Source organism: Drosophila hydei, unplaced genomic scaffold, assembly GCF_003285905.1.
Source record: "Drosophila hydei strain 15085-1641.00,03,60 unplaced genomic scaffold, DhydRS2 tig00008132-arrow-arrow-pilon, whole genome shotgun sequence".
NCBI lineage: Eukaryota > Metazoa > Arthropoda > Insecta > Diptera > Drosophilidae > Drosophila > Drosophila hydei.
Genome location: NW_022045841.1, coordinates 189,020 through 206,339, shown reverse-complemented (window position 1 = coordinate 206,339; position 17,320 = coordinate 189,020). Strand labels below are relative to the sequence as shown.

General features: G+C 38.9%; 3 protein-coding genes and 1 long non-coding RNA gene across 6 annotated transcripts; 2 read left to right on the top strand and 2 right to left on the bottom strand.

Moving 5' to 3' along the window:
* Window positions 1-3,722: 3,722 nt before the first annotated feature.
* LOC115483440 lies at window positions 3,723-4,105 on the top strand. Its single transcript, XR_003944353.1, has 3 exons — window positions 3,723-3,815; window positions 3,867-3,978; window positions 4,034-4,105. It is a non-coding gene; the product is annotated as an uncharacterized LOC115483440 (long non-coding RNA).
* A 1,132-nt stretch (window positions 4,106-5,237) lies between these two features.
* LOC115483439 (ATP-dependent 6-phosphofructokinase) lies at window positions 5,238-12,134 on the top strand. Of its 3 annotated transcripts, none has more exons than XM_030225419.1 (8): window positions 5,238-5,398; window positions 7,158-7,499; window positions 7,570-7,724; window positions 9,029-9,137; window positions 9,940-10,128; window positions 10,211-10,653; window positions 10,722-11,564; window positions 11,637-12,134. In XM_030225419.1, the coding sequence occupies exons 1-8, from the start codon at window positions 5,252-5,254 to the stop codon at window positions 11,773-11,775; spliced, it is 2,367 nt and encodes a 788-aa protein (XP_030081279.1). In that variant the 5' UTR covers window positions 5,238-5,251; the 3' UTR covers window positions 11,776-12,134. The 3 variants fall into 3 exon arrangements, with proteins under 3 accessions (XP_030081279.1, XP_030081278.1, XP_030081277.1); XM_030225418.1 differs by lacking the exon at window positions 9,029-9,137 and adding an exon at window positions 8,383-8,491; XM_030225417.1 differs by lacking the exon at window positions 9,029-9,137 and adding an exon at window positions 7,856-7,964.
* Window positions 12,135-12,577: 443 nt separating this feature from the next.
* Window positions 12,578-14,976, bottom strand: LOC111593721 (glycerol-3-phosphate dehydrogenase, mitochondrial). The gene has a single exon (XM_023306692.2). It carries the CDS (start codon window positions 14,891-14,893, stop codon window positions 12,761-12,763), a length of 2,133 nt encoding a protein of 710 aa, XP_023162460.2. The 5' UTR covers window positions 14,894-14,976; the 3' UTR covers window positions 12,578-12,760.
* Window positions 14,977-15,011: 35 nt separating this feature from the next.
* LOC111593722 (cytochrome b5) lies at window positions 15,012-16,962 on the bottom strand. Its single transcript, XM_023306693.2, has 2 exons — window positions 16,776-16,962; window positions 15,012-15,638 (listed from the first exon to the last, which is right to left on the bottom strand). The coding sequence occupies exons 1-2, from the start codon at window positions 16,893-16,895 to the stop codon at window positions 15,351-15,353; spliced, it is 408 nt and encodes a 135-aa protein (XP_023162461.1). The 5' UTR covers window positions 16,896-16,962; the 3' UTR covers window positions 15,012-15,350.
* Window positions 16,963-17,320: the final 358 nt, after the last annotated feature.

Genomic DNA, 17,320 nt, shown 5'->3' with positions numbered 1-17,320 from the left:
CAAACAAACAGTACACAAGACACAGTCAACAACAAATTTATGTCTTTTATTTTTGTTAATGCGCTGCGCCGCTTTCCTTAATAAAAAAAAACAATAATAAAGAAAGGCTAATTGGTTTATACAATATAAATAATGTAATTACAAATAATGCCCATTATTTTTCGTCGTCAAAGAAGAAGCCCATGCGAACCAAAAGAAACAAATTATGTATTATTTGTAATTATCTTTTTTTCTAAAATACAACAAATAAAAACATAAACCTAAACTTTATTTTCAACCAATTTATGTTCTCTTGGATTTTGTTCTTTACTTTCTCTGTCTCCCACACACACACACACAGTGTTGCATTTATAATGCAGCTATCAATAAAACAAAGAAGAGTAAACTGTGTGCTAAATTGTTGTCAAATTAATAAATGGTTATTTAGTTGTGCAGTCAAGAAAGTTGTGATTAACATACACAGATATAGATATTCACTCTAAATCAGTGCAAATAACTTGTTCCGTTGCGCGGATAGCTTAGAAGGCATGAGTTCTATTGTGCCTGTTTGAAGAATTCTTTTTTCTTTCTCCTCGTATGTAAATCAATCGGTTAATCGGATTTGAAGATTAAATGAACCAGTGATTCGCCATCCTGGAACAAGTATCAAAATTAATCGTACGATCGATGCGATAACTATTTATAACGTACTCACATATACATATATACTTACTATATGCAATTATGCAAAAGCAAAAGCAACAGCAATAACATTATCAATGTGCAATTGTTATAACTAAATGTCTCAGTGTTTACTTTTTATATTTTTATTATCATCTATGTGTTTAAATGTAAACCCCCAGTCCAAGAACAAAATGAGAAAAATTAAAAAAAAAAACAGGTGTGTGAAGCAAGTATATAACAAAAGAAAAACTAAATCGAAATTGAAAGCTAATTTTATTTTTCGAACGATGCCAATTGTTGCTAAACTCAACTAATTCAACATTCTGCTTTATTGTTGATATTAAGTTTGGTTTATCAGGGCATTTAATTGCAAAACAACAGGAAATTGATAACTAATCAAAATACAAAATACAAATAAAACAGAAAATACTTATTTTAAAAGCTGAGTAGATGCAATTTTAATCCAAGATGGCGACAACAACAGCAACAAGAACAAACGCCAGTCGCCAGGAAATTAAAATTATCTATGCAGATGTGTATAAAAACTGTATAACTGTATATTTTCGCAATTGAATTTACGCTTACAATATACATAATAAAATCGAGTCGAATAACCAAAATGGAAACTGCAAATACATAATACACATACATTAAAAGAAAAACAGAACAAAAAACAAACATACAAAATGTGTTGAACAACAACAACATTGAGCACACATTAATTGTATGTGTGTGTGGAGGCAAAGATTGATGTGAAAATTTAAGTTTATTGAAATTACAGTTTCTTAATTACCAAAAAAAAAAAAAACAAAAAAAATAAAAATACAAAAAAAACAAGTCATTGTGTAAAAGAATTTTTGAGGGGTATTAAGGTATTGATAACTGACTGTTTTTACATTGAAAAGATATTGAACATATTAAGATAAAGCTTTCTTTGGTAGGCTAGAAGTACTATTTGCAGTAACGGTGGACAGTTAGCATACAAGATGCTTAGCCTGGACCATGTGAAATGGTATTAAAGAACAGAAAGAGAAAGAAATATTAAGCAAAAGAGCTAGCTATATTAATGCTATCTAACATAACAGAGCCATTCTAGTTTCAGATTCAAATTGATCATAAGAAAGATTAAAATAACTATTTCTCAAGCCAAATGATTTTTGAAGCTAAAATTTTGAGTTGCGAGTTTAAATGAAAATGGAAATTTGTACTCTAACTGGTTTGTAAACTTGTTTGTAAGTATGATAAGATAAGTTTTAGCAATCTATGCATTATCTGCATTCAATTAGTTTTATAGACTGGTTCACTTAGACAATCTATTCATGCCAGCACAACTTTCGGATCATGAAATGAAAACGAAATTTTTATTGATTCCTAAAAAAGTATGCCTTATATTTTCAGACCTGTAACGAAAATTCTTGTGACTTTTTAGGAATGCATAAATGTAAATTTTCAAGTATTGACCAATCGCATAGCTTGGTAATGCAGCAATTATATTTCCAACGAAAAAAATATCTCACATGTCGTCAGCAGGCACATTGACAATGGGATTCCCTTGGTGAATTTTCTACCCGCATGTCGATTTTCCAGCAGAGGCAGAATAGCTGCCGATAGTTCCCCGGAGCTCAAGTGGATCCTTTTCAGTCGTCGCACCGATATTGACAAATTGCAAGGCTTCAAAAACAAAATGGGCAACTGTGTAAATCTGGGTATGAAGTATGATTACCTAAAGATCCTAATGAAGGACAATATCAATTTGTATTATCGCTACCTGTGCGACAATACAGCTGAGGTGTTGACTATTATGTATGCAGCCGATAGCGTGCGTGATGATTTCTGTGATATGAGCTTAGTTTCTATCAAAACGTAAGCAATATTATCTTTCATATATCCATTTATAGATATTGATTCCTAATTTTGTATGGCTAAAGCCCAAATATACAGAGACTTATGCACATCACTAGAAGTTTGGGTTTCGATCGTACTGCAAATGATATACGACAATATATGGATGCCGAAAAAAGAGAAATTTCGAACAGACATTGGATTCGCTTTAAAGGTGAAGGAAACAACTCAGAAAAAGAAAGGGAAGAAGGACAAGGAGACGGATCGGGAATGAAGAAAAAGACGGATCAGCTATTTGAAATGAAGGAGGCGGATCGGGTGAGGGTGAGGGTGAGGAACGACAAGGAGATGGATCGAATGTGGGAAAGAAAAAAGGAGAAGGAGGTGGCTCTGGAGAGGGATGGGAAGACGGACAAGGACATTAATTGGGTGTCGGAAGTGAAGAAGGAGACGGGTCGGGTGAAGGAAAGGATTAAGGAGAAGGAGACGGATCAGGTGAAGGAAATAATTAAGGAGATGGTGACGATTGGGGAGACGAATGTAGAGACGAATAAGAAGCCGTTGCTGCTGAACATGAAGATGATAAAGAGAGCTAAATTCAAAGCGCCACTGATAAAATATGTACTTTATCTGAAGAAACTGAAGCACAAGGCGACGTCATCCGATTGCCAACTGAACGCCTCATCGCAATTACAAATCTAAATTAAGGATTTCGCCTTTCTCTGCGATTTTCATGCCATCCACTCCTCTGTGGGCAAATGCTGTGATGCGACACCTTCAACATACGATAAGTATATATGTAGGTACGACAGACAAACACCCAACGGGAATGCTGGAAATATCGCGTCTGGATTATCTTTCTAGCGAAAGGAGAATCGCTTTGTTAAAGAAAATATTTTAATTTGTATTTTTTTTTAAGCTAATTGAAGTCGATAGACCAACTCGGTCTTAATCGGCTCTGATTTCAACGAGCTGCTTTATATTATTTTTTCCTAAAATCTAAATTATGTGGTTAGGAATTAGCCGCTTGTTGAATTTTCAAATTAATCAAATAAATCAAATTAAAACAAATAACATATATATCATTAAATCAGAATTTCATATAGTTTTAAAATATCAGTTGAAATTAATCCTTGTAAGTGTAACCGAGTAAGCTAGTCTTTAAATTGATTCGACAGTTGTCGTATAATTTTAAATTATTATTTGTCTCAAAACGTAGTCAAAATTGAGTATGTATTTTATGTATTTCTACCTTTAGTAACTGATATGCATGCATTAAAATTTCGAGTATTTTCAAAATTATCAACCCGGTATGTACGAGCTAATGCATAATGGTCAAAATTGTAAGCAATCGCCCATAGCCTAATGGAAACAGAGCAGGTATTGCCTACGAGCCAACACTGTCCCAGCAAATTGCACATTTCCGAGCCGTTCCACTCCGAATTACAATTAAAGAGTGCTCAAGTTGTTGAAGTGAGTTCAATGTGGAATTTCCAATATAAATATTTTCCTAATAAGTGCTTTGCAGCATAAAAAGCATCTGTGTCGTGGTCAAGCTGTCTGTTCTGATAAATTAGCATGTTTTTAAATTGGTAATGCAAATGGAAACACTGTGAAGATCCATCGAAAAAGTTGTATTTCTACGTAAAACAGAATATGAATGAAATATTGACTCGAGGCTTCATACTGAATTCAATATTTTTTAATAAGTAAGTCCGATTGCAAGATACAGGTGGTCAGCTGCATTTAATCCGTTTCAAGTCTTATGGTGGAAGCTTATGTGTGGAGGAATCAACAACTGGGTGGACCCAAGCTAAAACACCCAGCAGTAAAAAAAGGCGGTGTGCGTTTTATGGGCTACGATGATAATGAATCTGTACTGTTGACGAAAGAGGTTATGGTAAACCAGCAGGTGTAAAGCTTGCTAACTATCCAAAATTTAAGCGTAAATATGTGAGTAATAGAATCTTAATTAAATGCAAACGCGTAACGTTTAAATAGCTAACGGCTCTACACCTCACGTAGGTGTGGTGAAAAGCTACTGAATTCGCCATACAGAAGCTCGCTGGTGTGATAGAGCTTTTGTCTGACCATGTACGCACAGCTGTTGCTCAGCTGTCAACATGACACTCGCTGTGTATGTGTGGGGTAAACAAAATAAGTCCAATAGGGTAATCGCCCATTTTCGCCCACAATAGTGACAAATTGATAGCAGAATCTTGGCCGCATTACCGTTACTGTTTGTTGCATTAATGAAACATACTATCAAAAATCGCGCAGAGTGTAGATAATCAAAATACATTACGCTGTAGCGCTATAAAAACGCCAGACAACCAGTTCATTGCATCAGTCTGCCGTGTAGTTGCGCTTAACGCAAAGCGTTTGCTGCGTTTAAAGGTCACCTTGAAACGTCAAAACCGAAACTTCTGCGCTCGACCGCCGCTCTCGCGCCCAGTTTGTGAAAATCGTCTCGCAGGCACATAGCCACGGCATCTGCGGGCAGCATAAGATTTGCGCAGTTCAATTGGACAACTCGGCTTCCTCAAAGCTCCTCCAGTTTCGCTGTGAATCATTCACAAAATATTCGCCGTTGGGTGCATCCAACTTAAACTTCGATACGTGCGTCCGTGTCAGTATCACTCTCACTCTCACTCTCTCACCCTGCGTGTGTGTGTGTGTGCGTTGCCGTTGTTTTTTTGAATCGATTAACTTGTTTAACTTTGAATAAAGAAGTGCTTAGCCAAATATGAATAGTGAGACTAATCAACGTTTCCTGGCACGCGGCTCTCAGCGCGACAAGGGCTTGGCCGTCTTCACCAGCGGTGGCGACTCCCAGGGCATGAATGCGGCTGTAAGGGCTTGTGTGCGTATGGCCATCTACGTGGGATGCAAGGTGAGTTTGACCTCTGCCAAGTGCTTTTGCATTGGTATATATAATTTGGAAACAGACGCACACACACACACACACACACACACACATATATTGTTCACAAAAATGTTCTTATCGGTTACCGGAACAAGTTCAGCCATTGAACTTTATGGTCTAGAGAGTCTGCTATGCATATATATGTATATATATGTAGCAAATTGATGTATATTTAGCTGAACTTGCAATTAAATCATAAAGATGATAGAAATAAAACAAATTAGCTTGTTCTGCAGGTGGTGTCAATTGCCGTTAGATAACCCAAGGGGGAAAACAAAAGCATATTCAAATAAAAGCGCCTCACACTACATTCATAGCACCAATACATAGACGATACCAACACACCAACACACAGGCAAAATCGTGTTTGTGTGCGTTTGACATTGAGTTTATTTTCGGGCAACTTACAGACGATCACGCAGATATATCTGAGAAAATTCGGTTATTGTTTGAAAAGTGAATTACTATTTGCTTATTGGTTTTATTGATCGACTGTGTGAATTTGCTGATTGGGGCGAATATGGCAAATTGTGATCACACTCTGTGAGGGCAAAAGAGTTGAAATTTCAAATAATTGCAATTGAAATAAATTATTCGAAATTCAACGATGATGATAGTGATGATGATGATGATTTTTGCAATGAATAAAATGTCGCAAGGCTGATGTTTCTTTTTTTTGTGTTTCGTTCAAAGTCACTTTCATTTTCATTTATTCACTTTTGATTTTTATGCGCGATTATTTGGCTTGAGGTGCTTAGAAATTATGACTATATCTAGGTACATTATATAAAACCCAAGTCAAGCAGCAATTTTCTTTTAATTAAAAGCTGAAGCAAATTGAATCGATAGTAGATAATCTCTTATTCTTTGTTCACATGATGGCATCATATTCTTCACTAATCTCGATTAAATCATTCACCTATTTTTAAACAGCTTTATCATGTATTAATCCTGATAAGTTCTAAAGTGCATACAATATGAAACTATTTATGTATTTGGAAAAGATGCCATGCTTAGTTTAACTCTTTTGATTAATAAAACGGATGTTGATAAAAAAAAATTTTAAAAATGACTAGGTTTTCCTTATTTCATTTACGAAAATATATTAAAAATATATAATTTTTAATTTAATTTATTAAAAAAAAGCTATAAAAAATATTAAACACTTAACATTATTTTAGACCTTTAAAATATATCAATTATAAATTAATAAAAAAAACTTAAGATTATTTTAAATATACAAATATATTGTGTATTATATATTTAATTAAATTTATTAATAAAAAAGATATATAGATTTTATTATTCTTTTCGATTTAAAATTTTAAATTTGTTTAAATATGTATTTTAATTTATAATTTGTGTATTTAATTTTGTATACTATAATTATTTTTTTGTGATATATAAATATTTTCTTAATTTAAAATATATAAAGGTTAAATTACATTAAAATTTACAAATATTTATGTTTTATAAATATTTATAAATATATTAAGAGTATACAATATTCGATTTTAACATAATTTTAATGTATGCTGAAAACTCCACTATCCAGTTTCAGGCAGAATTATGCAAGAAAAATTACAATTTTGAAACAGTTTTGACCGAACAAAGTCACATGAAACTTGAAATGTCGTTATTGATATTTTGTTTCAGAAGTATTATATATTTATTAGGTATATTAATTTATTGTTGTTCTTTGTATTTCAATAATCCTTGGCGTTAGGCGTACTTCATTCGTGAAGGCTATCAGGGCATGGTGGATGGCGGCGATTGCATTCAGGAAGCGACTTGGGCATCGGTATCGTCGATCATACACCGTGGCGGCACCATTATTGGCTCAGCCCGTTGCCAGGATTTCCGTGAGCGTGCTGGACGCCTGAAGGCTGCCAATAACTTGGTGCAACGTGGCATTACCAACCTGGTGGTGATTGGCGGTGATGGCTCGCTCACTGGCGCCAATTTGTTCCGTCAGGAGTGGTCCAGCCTGCTGGATGAGCTGGAGAAGAATAACACCATAACCAGCGAGCAGAAGAACAAGTACAACGTTCTGCACATTGTTGGATTGGTAAGTCACAGGAACTCAATCATCTAGCTGCCTAGCACTCTCTCCACTCACGCCCTCTTTACCTGGCCAGGTGGGCTCGATTGATAACGACTTCTGTGGCACGGACATGACCATTGGCACGGACACGGCGTTGCATCGCATCATTGAGGCAATCGATGCCATTGCCAGCACTGCCTACTCACATCAGCGCACCTTCATCATGGAGGTCATGGGTCGTCATTGTGGGTAAGCTATTTGTTATCGGTTTACCGTTATTGTCATAGCTAGGCTGCCTGTGATGCGTAACTACTGACATACAAATTGTTAGCTCCGCCAAATATTTGACATCAAATGCTAAATGCCTTCAATACTTATAGTTATTTGCCAGTTGTAGCTGGAGTTATATCCGAGGCAGACTATGTCTTTCTCCCCGAGTACCCGCCCCCACAAGATTGGCCCGACAGACTGACCCTCAAGCTGGACCAGGCAAGCAATCAGCTCGCGATCGTTGAATGTCTCCACATATATCCCTATATATATCTCCCTCTCTGACCCAAATCGATCTGTGTTCAAGCATTCAATGTTTACGCACCATAAATGTAAATGTGAAAACAACAAATCAAGACACAGGCAACTGATGAATTCATTTATATATATAAGTTGATATTACAGTAGGTCTACATATAGTTGTAGTAGTCGAAAGAGATGTTGTCAAGTCTGATATCTCAGCAAGGAATATCTTTAGCTCTTTGACATTTCCTTATGTGCTCTCAGATCGCGCCCCTTCACCTTTTGTTGACCTTTTTCCCATTTGTATATGCTATATAGTGTAGTATATAGTATATATTGTATATATGTATGTATTTATGTATAACCAAATAATACAACACATATATTTTTACAGTTACTTAGCGCTCGTTGGTGGCCTGGCCTGCGAGGCCGATTTCATATTTATACCAGAAATGCCGCCGAAAGTCGATTGGCCAGATAGGCTTTGCGATCTATTGGCCCAGGCAAGAAGTGAACCTATATATATTTTATTAAAAACAAAAACAAAAACAAAAAAAAAAAACAAAAAACAAAAGACAAACGCAATATTTTTCACAGTGTGTTTGCTCTCTCTCTCTCTCTCTATCTCTTTATCTCGCGAATCATCTGCTTTTCGTTGTTGCAAGACACAACAGCAGCAAAACATTGCATTTTACACACACGCGACAACCCAAACACCCACCAACCAACACACACACAGACACAGACACACACACACTTGCTAGCAGGCATTAGTCAGATATATATATACATATAGAAAAACATATCATGCATCAGTTTTGAGTTTTGAGTTTTGTATATATTTTTGCTTATCTGAAATGAGTTTCAATTATTTTATATTCGACGACGATTGCCAAAACTGGATGTATGATAAGCCCTAGCTACCACCTACCTTACGTCTTATCTTAAGCATATTGTAATTAATCAAATATCAATTAACAATTCACTCACCTGTACAACGTGTCTTCTCCTCGGCGTGTTTGATTTACTCTCGTTTTTAGCTATTTGGCAATTTCAGCCGCTATTGCCACAGAAGCTGATTTTATGTTCATACCCGAAGAGCCCGTACCAGTTAACTGGCAGGATGCTCTGTGCACAAAGCTAGCTCAGGTCAGCGAACTCTATAAAGGTTTTCCCTTTTCATTCCATTCTTTAATACTGTGCGATGGTGTTTTTTGCGTTTACTACTAAATTATTCAAATTGTAAATATAGATATTTAAAAAAAGAAAACTTTAATTTCAAACTCTTTTTAACATTTCTAAAAGATGTGCAAAGAGCAGCAGCTTTTTGTCCAAAACTGGTTCTAGAAAATACTAACTGATTGGCTATTGAATTGGTTTTTATTGGGTTAAGTGTGCAGCCACACACACACACTCACACACACACACACAACTACTTTTTGCTGGGCAATTTAATTGGCTTTTATTACGTCTTCGTTTTTAGTTTATTTTGTTGTACCTTAGCTTAATTAGTAAATATCTATATAATTTGCTTATTTGTTATTCTTCTTATATTCAGTTGCTGTTTTCTTCTCACACTCATCGTTTAAGCTATACAAAGAAAAACACACACACACACACACATCCATACATACTCTCTGTCTTTCTCACCTGTATTTATTCATAGTTACATCTGGTTGATAACCTCATATTTGTCGTCTTTTTTACCTATTTACACATAAGACATATTTACATATATATATATTTTATATATATATATATATATATATATATACATATATATCATCATCACTCAGTAAATATCTTCTATAATTAATTTTTGTAGCACTTTGTATATTTTGAAGTTATTTATTGCTTCTATGTATCCACACAAGTTACTAACCAAATCGTTGTTTGAGACTCGCGTAGAGAGGTGGTCCGTCTAACGGTTATCGCTTTCATTGTCAAACAGGAGCGTTCCGCTGGTCAGCGCCTGAACATTGTGATTGTGGCCGAGGGCGCATGCGATCGCGAGGGCAATCCCATTTCCGCTGAAGATGTGCGCAAGGTGATCGATGCGCGTCTCAAGCACGATGCTCGCATCACTGTGCTGGGCCACGTGCAGCGTGGCGGTAACCCCAGCGCCTTCGATCGTGTCCTGGTAAGAGAAGATAAATCATATTGCTACATATAACCGATATATATCGATTATCGATTATCGATCATTTCTCATGATTTAACAGGCCTGCCGAATGGGTGCCGAGGCCACTTTGGCTTTAATGGAGGCCACGCCGGACTCAGTGCCAGTGGTCATCTCGTTGGATGGCAACCAAACGGTTCGCGTGCCACTTATGGAGTGCGTGGAGCGCACCCAAGCCGTGGCCAAGGCCATGAAGGAGCATCGCTGGGCCGATGCTGTCAAGCTGCGCGGTCGTTCCTTTGAACGCAATCTGGAGACCTACAAGATGTTGACTCGCTTGAAGCCACCAAAGGAGAACTTCGATGAGCAGGGCAAGGGCATCGAGGGCTATAGGCTGGCCGTGATGCACATTGGAGCGCCGGCTTGCGGCATGAATGCGGCTGTGCGCAGCTTTGTGCGTAACGCCATTTATCGCGGCGATGTTGTCTACGGCATCAACGACGGCGTTGAGGGTCTCATTGCTGGCAATGTGCGCGAGCTGGGCTGGTGAGTGTGATACGATATGGTTATGATCATTTGGAGCTGCACATCTAACACACTCGACTTTGCCACAGGTCTGATGTATCTGGCTGGGTGGGTCAAGGTGGTGCTTATCTAGGCACCAAGCGCACTCTGCCCGAGGGCAAGTTCAAGGAGATCGCTGCTCGTCTTAAGGAGTTCAAGATTCAGGGTCTGCTGATCATTGGCGGATTTGAGAGTTATCACGCCGCTGGGCAAATCTCCGATCAGCGTGAAAATTATCCAGAGTTTTGCATACCCATTGTGGTTGTGCCTGCGACCATTTCGAACAATGTGCCCGGCACTGAATTCTCGCTCGGCTGCGACACCGGCTTGAACGAGATCACCGAAATATGCGACCGCATTCGTCAATCGGCCCAGGGCACCAAGCGTCGAGTGTTTGTCATCGAGACAATGGGTGGCTATAGCGGCTATTTGGCCACGTTGGCTGGCCTGGCCGGTGGCGCCGATGCCGCATATATATTTGAGGAGAAGTTCTCCATCAAGGACCTGCAGCAGGACGTCTATCACATGGCATCCAAAATGGCAGAGGGTGTCTCTCGCGGCCTGATCTTGCGCAACGAGAAGGCCAGTGAGAACTATACCACTGACTTCATCTATCGACTGTACTCGGAGGAGGGCAAGGGTCTGTTCACTTGCCGCATGAACATTTTGGGTCACATGCAACAGGGCGGCTCACCCAGTCCATTCGATCGCAACATGGGCACCAAAATGGCCGCCAAGTGCGTCGACTGGCTGGCAAAGCAAATCAAGGAAAACATGGATAGCAACGGTGTCGTTAACTGCAAATCGACCGACACAGCAACCCTGCTGGGCATTGTATCCCGACAGTATCGATTCACGCCCTTGGTCGATCTCATTGGCGACACCAACTTTGAGTGAGTGCCACGAAAATAATGCCACTATAAATTCGATTCGATCTGATTTAAATATCTTCCCATTTCTCACAGTCAACGCATCCCGAAGAAGCAGTGGTGGCTACGCCTGCGTCCACTGTTGAGAATCCTGGCTAAGCACGACTCTGCTTACGAAGAGGAGGGCATGTACATTACCGTCGACGAGGAATGCGCCACAGATGCTGTTGCTTAGATAACAAAGAACGATACAACAAAAACTTATCATGCCCAGTGCACATAGGAAACATCATTGCTTATTTAAACTTCTACTCTGACAGTTGCAACAAACGTAAACGTTGCGAAGTTTGTTATTTCGATTTCTTTCACTTATATATAGACGTTTTCGACATATTTATACTATAAACATGTCTCTCAGCTCAGGTCAAAGTTTAGCTGCTAATATTTACTGGTATTTAGCCAACCTTACCCCAGAGTTAAAGTGTGCACTTCAAAAAATCCATGTCAACTAAGTGTATTTCTAATGTATACAATGCACATTTATACATATATTTCAGGATATATATTTAAATATATAAATGTATAAACTATACCGCCACAATGATTATTTATAATTTTGTCATAACTACTTTAAACAATTTTCCTTATTCACTCGTTCACTTATTGATTATTTATTATAGTTTATACTTCGATTTTGTTCACGCTTTGAATATATTTATAGCACATAAATACATAAAATTACAAAAACTAAAAGAGCCCTTAGATGTTTTACCTGGCAATATTGCACACACAAAATTAATTGTATTGAAACACCCTGTTAGTATGCTGTCGTCATTGTTGCAAAAAATATATATATATACTTATATATTTATATTCAAATGTTACAAATACATAACTATATATACAAGCTCCATAGGGCATAAACGAGTTTTGCTAAAAGAATATAGAAAACAATTGTTAAATGATTACAAAGTCTAAAGAAAATAGCGCAAAATGCGTCGATATCCAACTGAAATAAAAATCAAACTCATTTTTTCATTTTTATGATTTATAGTTGCTATGCGTTCTAATTTTGAACGCCAACGATCTGTCGGAATGAAGTGTGGCAGCACTGCTAAATTTAGATTACGACGATATGGTAGCATTGCTGTTAATAAAAAAAGTATAAGAGAATACAGTTTCATGAATATACACAGAGTTTGCACAGGGCGGTTCTATCTTCACAAGCCACCTCCAGCTCGCTCGACGTGACTATCACTTTTCAGGCGCCGTTTGCGGTTTATTGTCGAGACTGTTTGGTCCAAATGCATTTTGGCATAACGTAAATATGCCGTGTCACCGTGCACGATGGCTGACATAAGCATGAGAAATTCGTAGAGATTCACTTTACCCTGAGCGTGACAGTCAATGTCCCGCAGCACGTCGTGCATTAGGTCAACCGGTACCTCCTTGACGCCGAACGACTTCATAGCTGCGCAGCATTTGTTAATCGACACAAAACCGGTGTTGGTTTCATCCAGGTTTCTAAAATACTCGGCATACTTTTGCACCTGACACACTGACAACTTAATCGGTATGCTCATATGAAGTGGGTCAAATTCGGGCGAGAGACCCATCTGAGTGTTTAAAAACTGCCGCGCTTCTTTGATTTCCCTCAATTTCCGCGATCTACTCCACTTCAGTTCGCGCGCCATTTCGGCGGCCACGCGGGGCAATATATCCTCGGCCGCCTGGACATTGAGAAAGGCAACACGTAGTCGACGTGCCACCATGTCTACCAGCGTGCAGGCATAGTCCTTAACACCCTGCCGTACCTCAGCCTCAATGTAGGGAAAGTCGGAGTGCAGACGTTTACCTATGATGGGCCACAGGCCGCCACTGGAGTTGGCACCAACGGCCACCTTGAACGCATTCGATCCGTACGTATCAGACAAATGTTTCGCCACATCACGCTCCAAGCCGAAGTCCTGCACTAGACGTATAAACATGTTAGGTGTCCAACCAATGGCGCCGTCCAGCTTGCAAGAGGTCGCTGTAATCGAATGGCCTCGTAACGGCTGTAGGCCGCCATTCTTAATGGCGGCGTCTATTGCCTTCTCGGCAATCAGCCGAAAAGAAGTCCATGTGCCGCCCACTATAGACACCATGTTACCTGGCCCCAGAGAAATGACATGGTTCCTCAGGGTCGAATGAGCCAACTCAGTTGACCGAGTGGGCAGCGGCTTATAGCCACCCCAAGCTGCCAGCACGTCGCACCGGCGCACATCAAAATTCGGATTAATATAGCTTCTGATACTATTTAAAAGATACTGAACTTCCCGTTCTGTTGGATGTGGTCCCTCGACCACCTCATGTGCTTCGTCCGAGGTGCCCATTATCGTATGCCCCAGCCAGGGTAAAAAGAATATTGTCGAACCGTTATCTGTATAAGGATCGAAAAGACCCACCTCTTCGGGGCAGTAGAAGGGCGGAAGCACAATGTGCGAGGCCCACGTGGGAGTGCACTGCTGCGACGCATTGGCATCTTCGAGCCGAATTATCGAATCACTCAAAGGGCCAGTTGCATTGATTACTATTTTGGCGCGTATCTTGTAAACTATGCCAGTCAATTGGTCGACAGCTTTAGCTCCAGTTACATTTTTATTTTTGTCACGTAACAGATCGACCACCTTCATGTGATTGCAGACGTCGGCGCCATAGCGGGCGGCAGTCAAAATAATTGCCAGGCACATCCGGGCATCATCATGCTGACCTTCGTAGAAGACGAAGGCGCCAAACATATCGCGGCGCATCATCGGAAACATTTCAAGCGCCTCGCGACTATTGATGAATGAGAAACCCTTAGTGGTCCCTGGTGCCATTAGATGATAAAGATGCAGTTTCATCCAATAGATGGGCACCTGCCACCAATTGTGGACTGGCAGCATTATTGGCACCGACTGATTTAAGTGCGGCGCTAGATTGGCAATGTTTCGGCGCTCGTGCAGCGATGAAAGCACACGCCGAAAGGCGGGCATGTCAAAATTTGCAATTGCGTAGTCAAGATCCCGTAGGCCGCCATGCAACAATTTACTAGACTTCGATGAGGTTCCACTACCAAAATCGTCGGCCTCGACTAGGGCTGTTTTTAACCCACGTGTAGCTGCATCCAGAGCGCAACCAGCGCCCACTGCACCACCGCCAATGATCAGGATATCGTACTCGGTGCGACGCAATGATTCTAGATTCATATGGCGTGTGGGCAACTCACGTTTCATTTGGGGCGCTTTGCTTCGCTCCTGGGACATTCCGGCTGAGGAAAATGCAAGCATTGAGCTGCCGGCCAGGACAGCCACGTGAATAAATTTTGACATAGTAACATTAGTTGCTTTACAAAAAAATTTAGAAAATTAATTTTGCTCTGACAAAATAACAAACAAAGCAATTTTGAATACATTCATATTTAATAGTCTATTTAAATATATGTGTATATTTTTGTTGCATGTTGGAACGTTAAACAATTATCTAGTTCATAAGAAAACTCAAACCCACTTACTATAGAAATTAGTACAAAAACAAGATGCCAAAACATTCACATTTTTATCTTTAAAACTTAGCACAAATTCTCTCTACAAATTCCGCCAGGTACAACGGCAGACGCAGCCAAACGTCTCCAGCAAGCGTATGGAACACTACTAGAATTAGTATTAAAGGCAGGGTATGTAAGAGTTGATACCCCTTCACGTGTATCTCTCTCACTTTCTAGCTTGGTCAGATGGCGAAGGCATTTAGCGGTCCAGCGTTGAGGCAAACGGAACATATTTGTTAACTTTATTGCTGCTTAGCATTGCCAAAGAAGAATTTGTAAAAGAGCGTAGCAAACAGACAGAGAACCAGGGGCACTATCCACGACTTCATTGAACTCTCCTCGTTCTGTGTGTCTGAGCTCCAGGTGGGTTCAGATTTCTGTGCAACTTTCGTGCGCTCGTGGGCAACCAATTCACCGATTTTGTACTTTTTCATCATGTCGCGCGCGTCATTGCTGTGGCCAACATCCTCGAAGTTTTCGGTAGCATCTTTGCCGGCCTGCTCGATCAGTACCTCTTCGCCGCCGGGATGCTGCAAGAAAACAAACGAATATTAAATACGCTATTTTCATATGCAAATCAATGCAAATGGCTGCTGTCGTCCCTTGTTGTGCTGACCGTGAAACCCTGATCAAATGTTTAAAACATAAACCGCCGGACAAGACGTTTCTATTTCCAGCAGTGTGCGTAAACATCGAAAAGTTCTTAATGCAAGCCAAAGTGCTACTTTCATCACACTAACTTTAATTGCTCCGCATACATAAACTGCAGCGTAATCATTATAATACAAAAATTATTCAAGTGGTTGGTTGGCCTTCTTATCACCATTGGAACTTAAAAGCAAACAACGGTCATAGTGAGTAGCATCTGCTCATGTGTATAAGGATTTGAGGCGGGTCCAAATAGATTTTTGCTAACAATTTTATACATTTCAGATGGAATTCATATCAATAAATTCATATTTATTATTTAGCCAATTAAATGAATGTAGTTTCAAACTAATTTGGCATTTTTCACTTCTCTCATATTTGAAATTCATTTTATTTATTTAAAGCTGTTCTCGACATTTCAATATATATTTATACATACATATATATGACTTTCGCCTAACATTGATTTTCAAATTTCGCCCCACTTACAGCTATATACAGAATAGTGGGTCTGTTTCACAAATGGAATGAAATGTAAATGTTCGTATGAGCGGATTTTGCTTAACTTTTGCCCTATATCCATTGATAATGAAAACATTTTAAGCTGCGCGCTGGCACAAAAATATCAAAAAAATATGAATAAAAACATGAAAGCTTCGAAAAAGCAACAAATACAACATATTCACAAGTTCAAAGTAACTGTGAAAACGAGTAGGTCATTCATTCATTCACGGATCGTAGGTCAAAGTACAGGGACAAATGACAGCTCGTGTTTTGCAGGTAATTTTCATATAGTTACACGCAATATGTGGAAATATGTACACACTAACAAACACTGTTAAGACGAGTTATAAAACCTAAGTAATGATGATAAGACAGTTTCTCCCCCGTCCTCAAGCAACTATTCAGTCAAGGGGAAATTAAATGCCATCGCCCGCGCCCTGATTCCGACGTGTACATAATTGTAGATTTGTCTTTGTTGCTGCTGTTGTTGTTTGTTAATTGCTATCAATGCTTACCTCGTTCAGGAATGCTGTGACATCGTAAATATTATTGTGAATTAGTAGCCATGTATCCTTGTTGGTGTTATGTTTGGCAACTTCAGCACGCGTATAAGTTTTCTCTGCTTCGCCTGACATGTTGATGACTTGTTGAATTGCGTTTCTATTACTAATAGAGTATGGAATAGGTTCGATCGAACGACTCGCTGAAACTGAATGAACGAACCAGTTCAAAGATTGTTGTTCATTTAGTTCGTTATTAACTATGTCATGAAAATCAAAAACTTAACATGCGCTTAAGCTGTTAATAACAGTGAGCAATATATTTTTAGTGTGGTATCTAGTTATACATTTGAGATGGCTCTTGCCAATTATTCAAAATATATAATAACCAGTTGTGCCATAGTAGCTTACTATTATTTAAGAATATACATTTAAAAAAATTGAAATTTTAACAGCTGTTAATGCAACTGACTGCTAACTCAACACCTATTCACAATAGTAACATAGCCATTACAGACCCATTGTAATCACTCTTATATTCGAATAATCTATTGTTTACT

Bases quoted from the DNA above. Each gene is read 5' to 3' on its own strand.
- LOC111593721 (XM_023306692.2), bottom strand. From the start codon at position 14,893: ATGTCAAAATTTATTCACGTGGCTGTCCTGGCCGGCAGCTCAATGCTT.
- LOC111593722 (XM_023306693.2), bottom strand. From the start codon at position 16,895: ATGTCAGGCGAAGCAGAGAAAACTTATACGCGTGCTGAAGTTGCCAAA. The intron at 15,639-16,775 runs GTAAGCATTGAT...GTTTTCTTGCAG, and splicing joins TCACAGCATTCCTGAACGAG to CATCCCGGCGGCGAAGAGGT.
- LOC115483439 (XM_030225419.1), top strand. From the start codon at position 5,252: ATGAATAGTGAGACTAATCAACGTTTCCTGGCACGCGGCTCTCAGCGC. The intron at 7,500-7,569 runs GTAAGTCACAGG...TTACCTGGCCAG, and splicing joins TTCTGCACATTGTTGGATTG to GTGGGCTCGATTGATAACGA. The intron at 7,725-9,028 runs GTAAGCTATTTG...TCTCGTTTTTAG, and splicing joins GTCATGGGTCGTCATTGTGG to CTATTTGGCAATTTCAGCCG.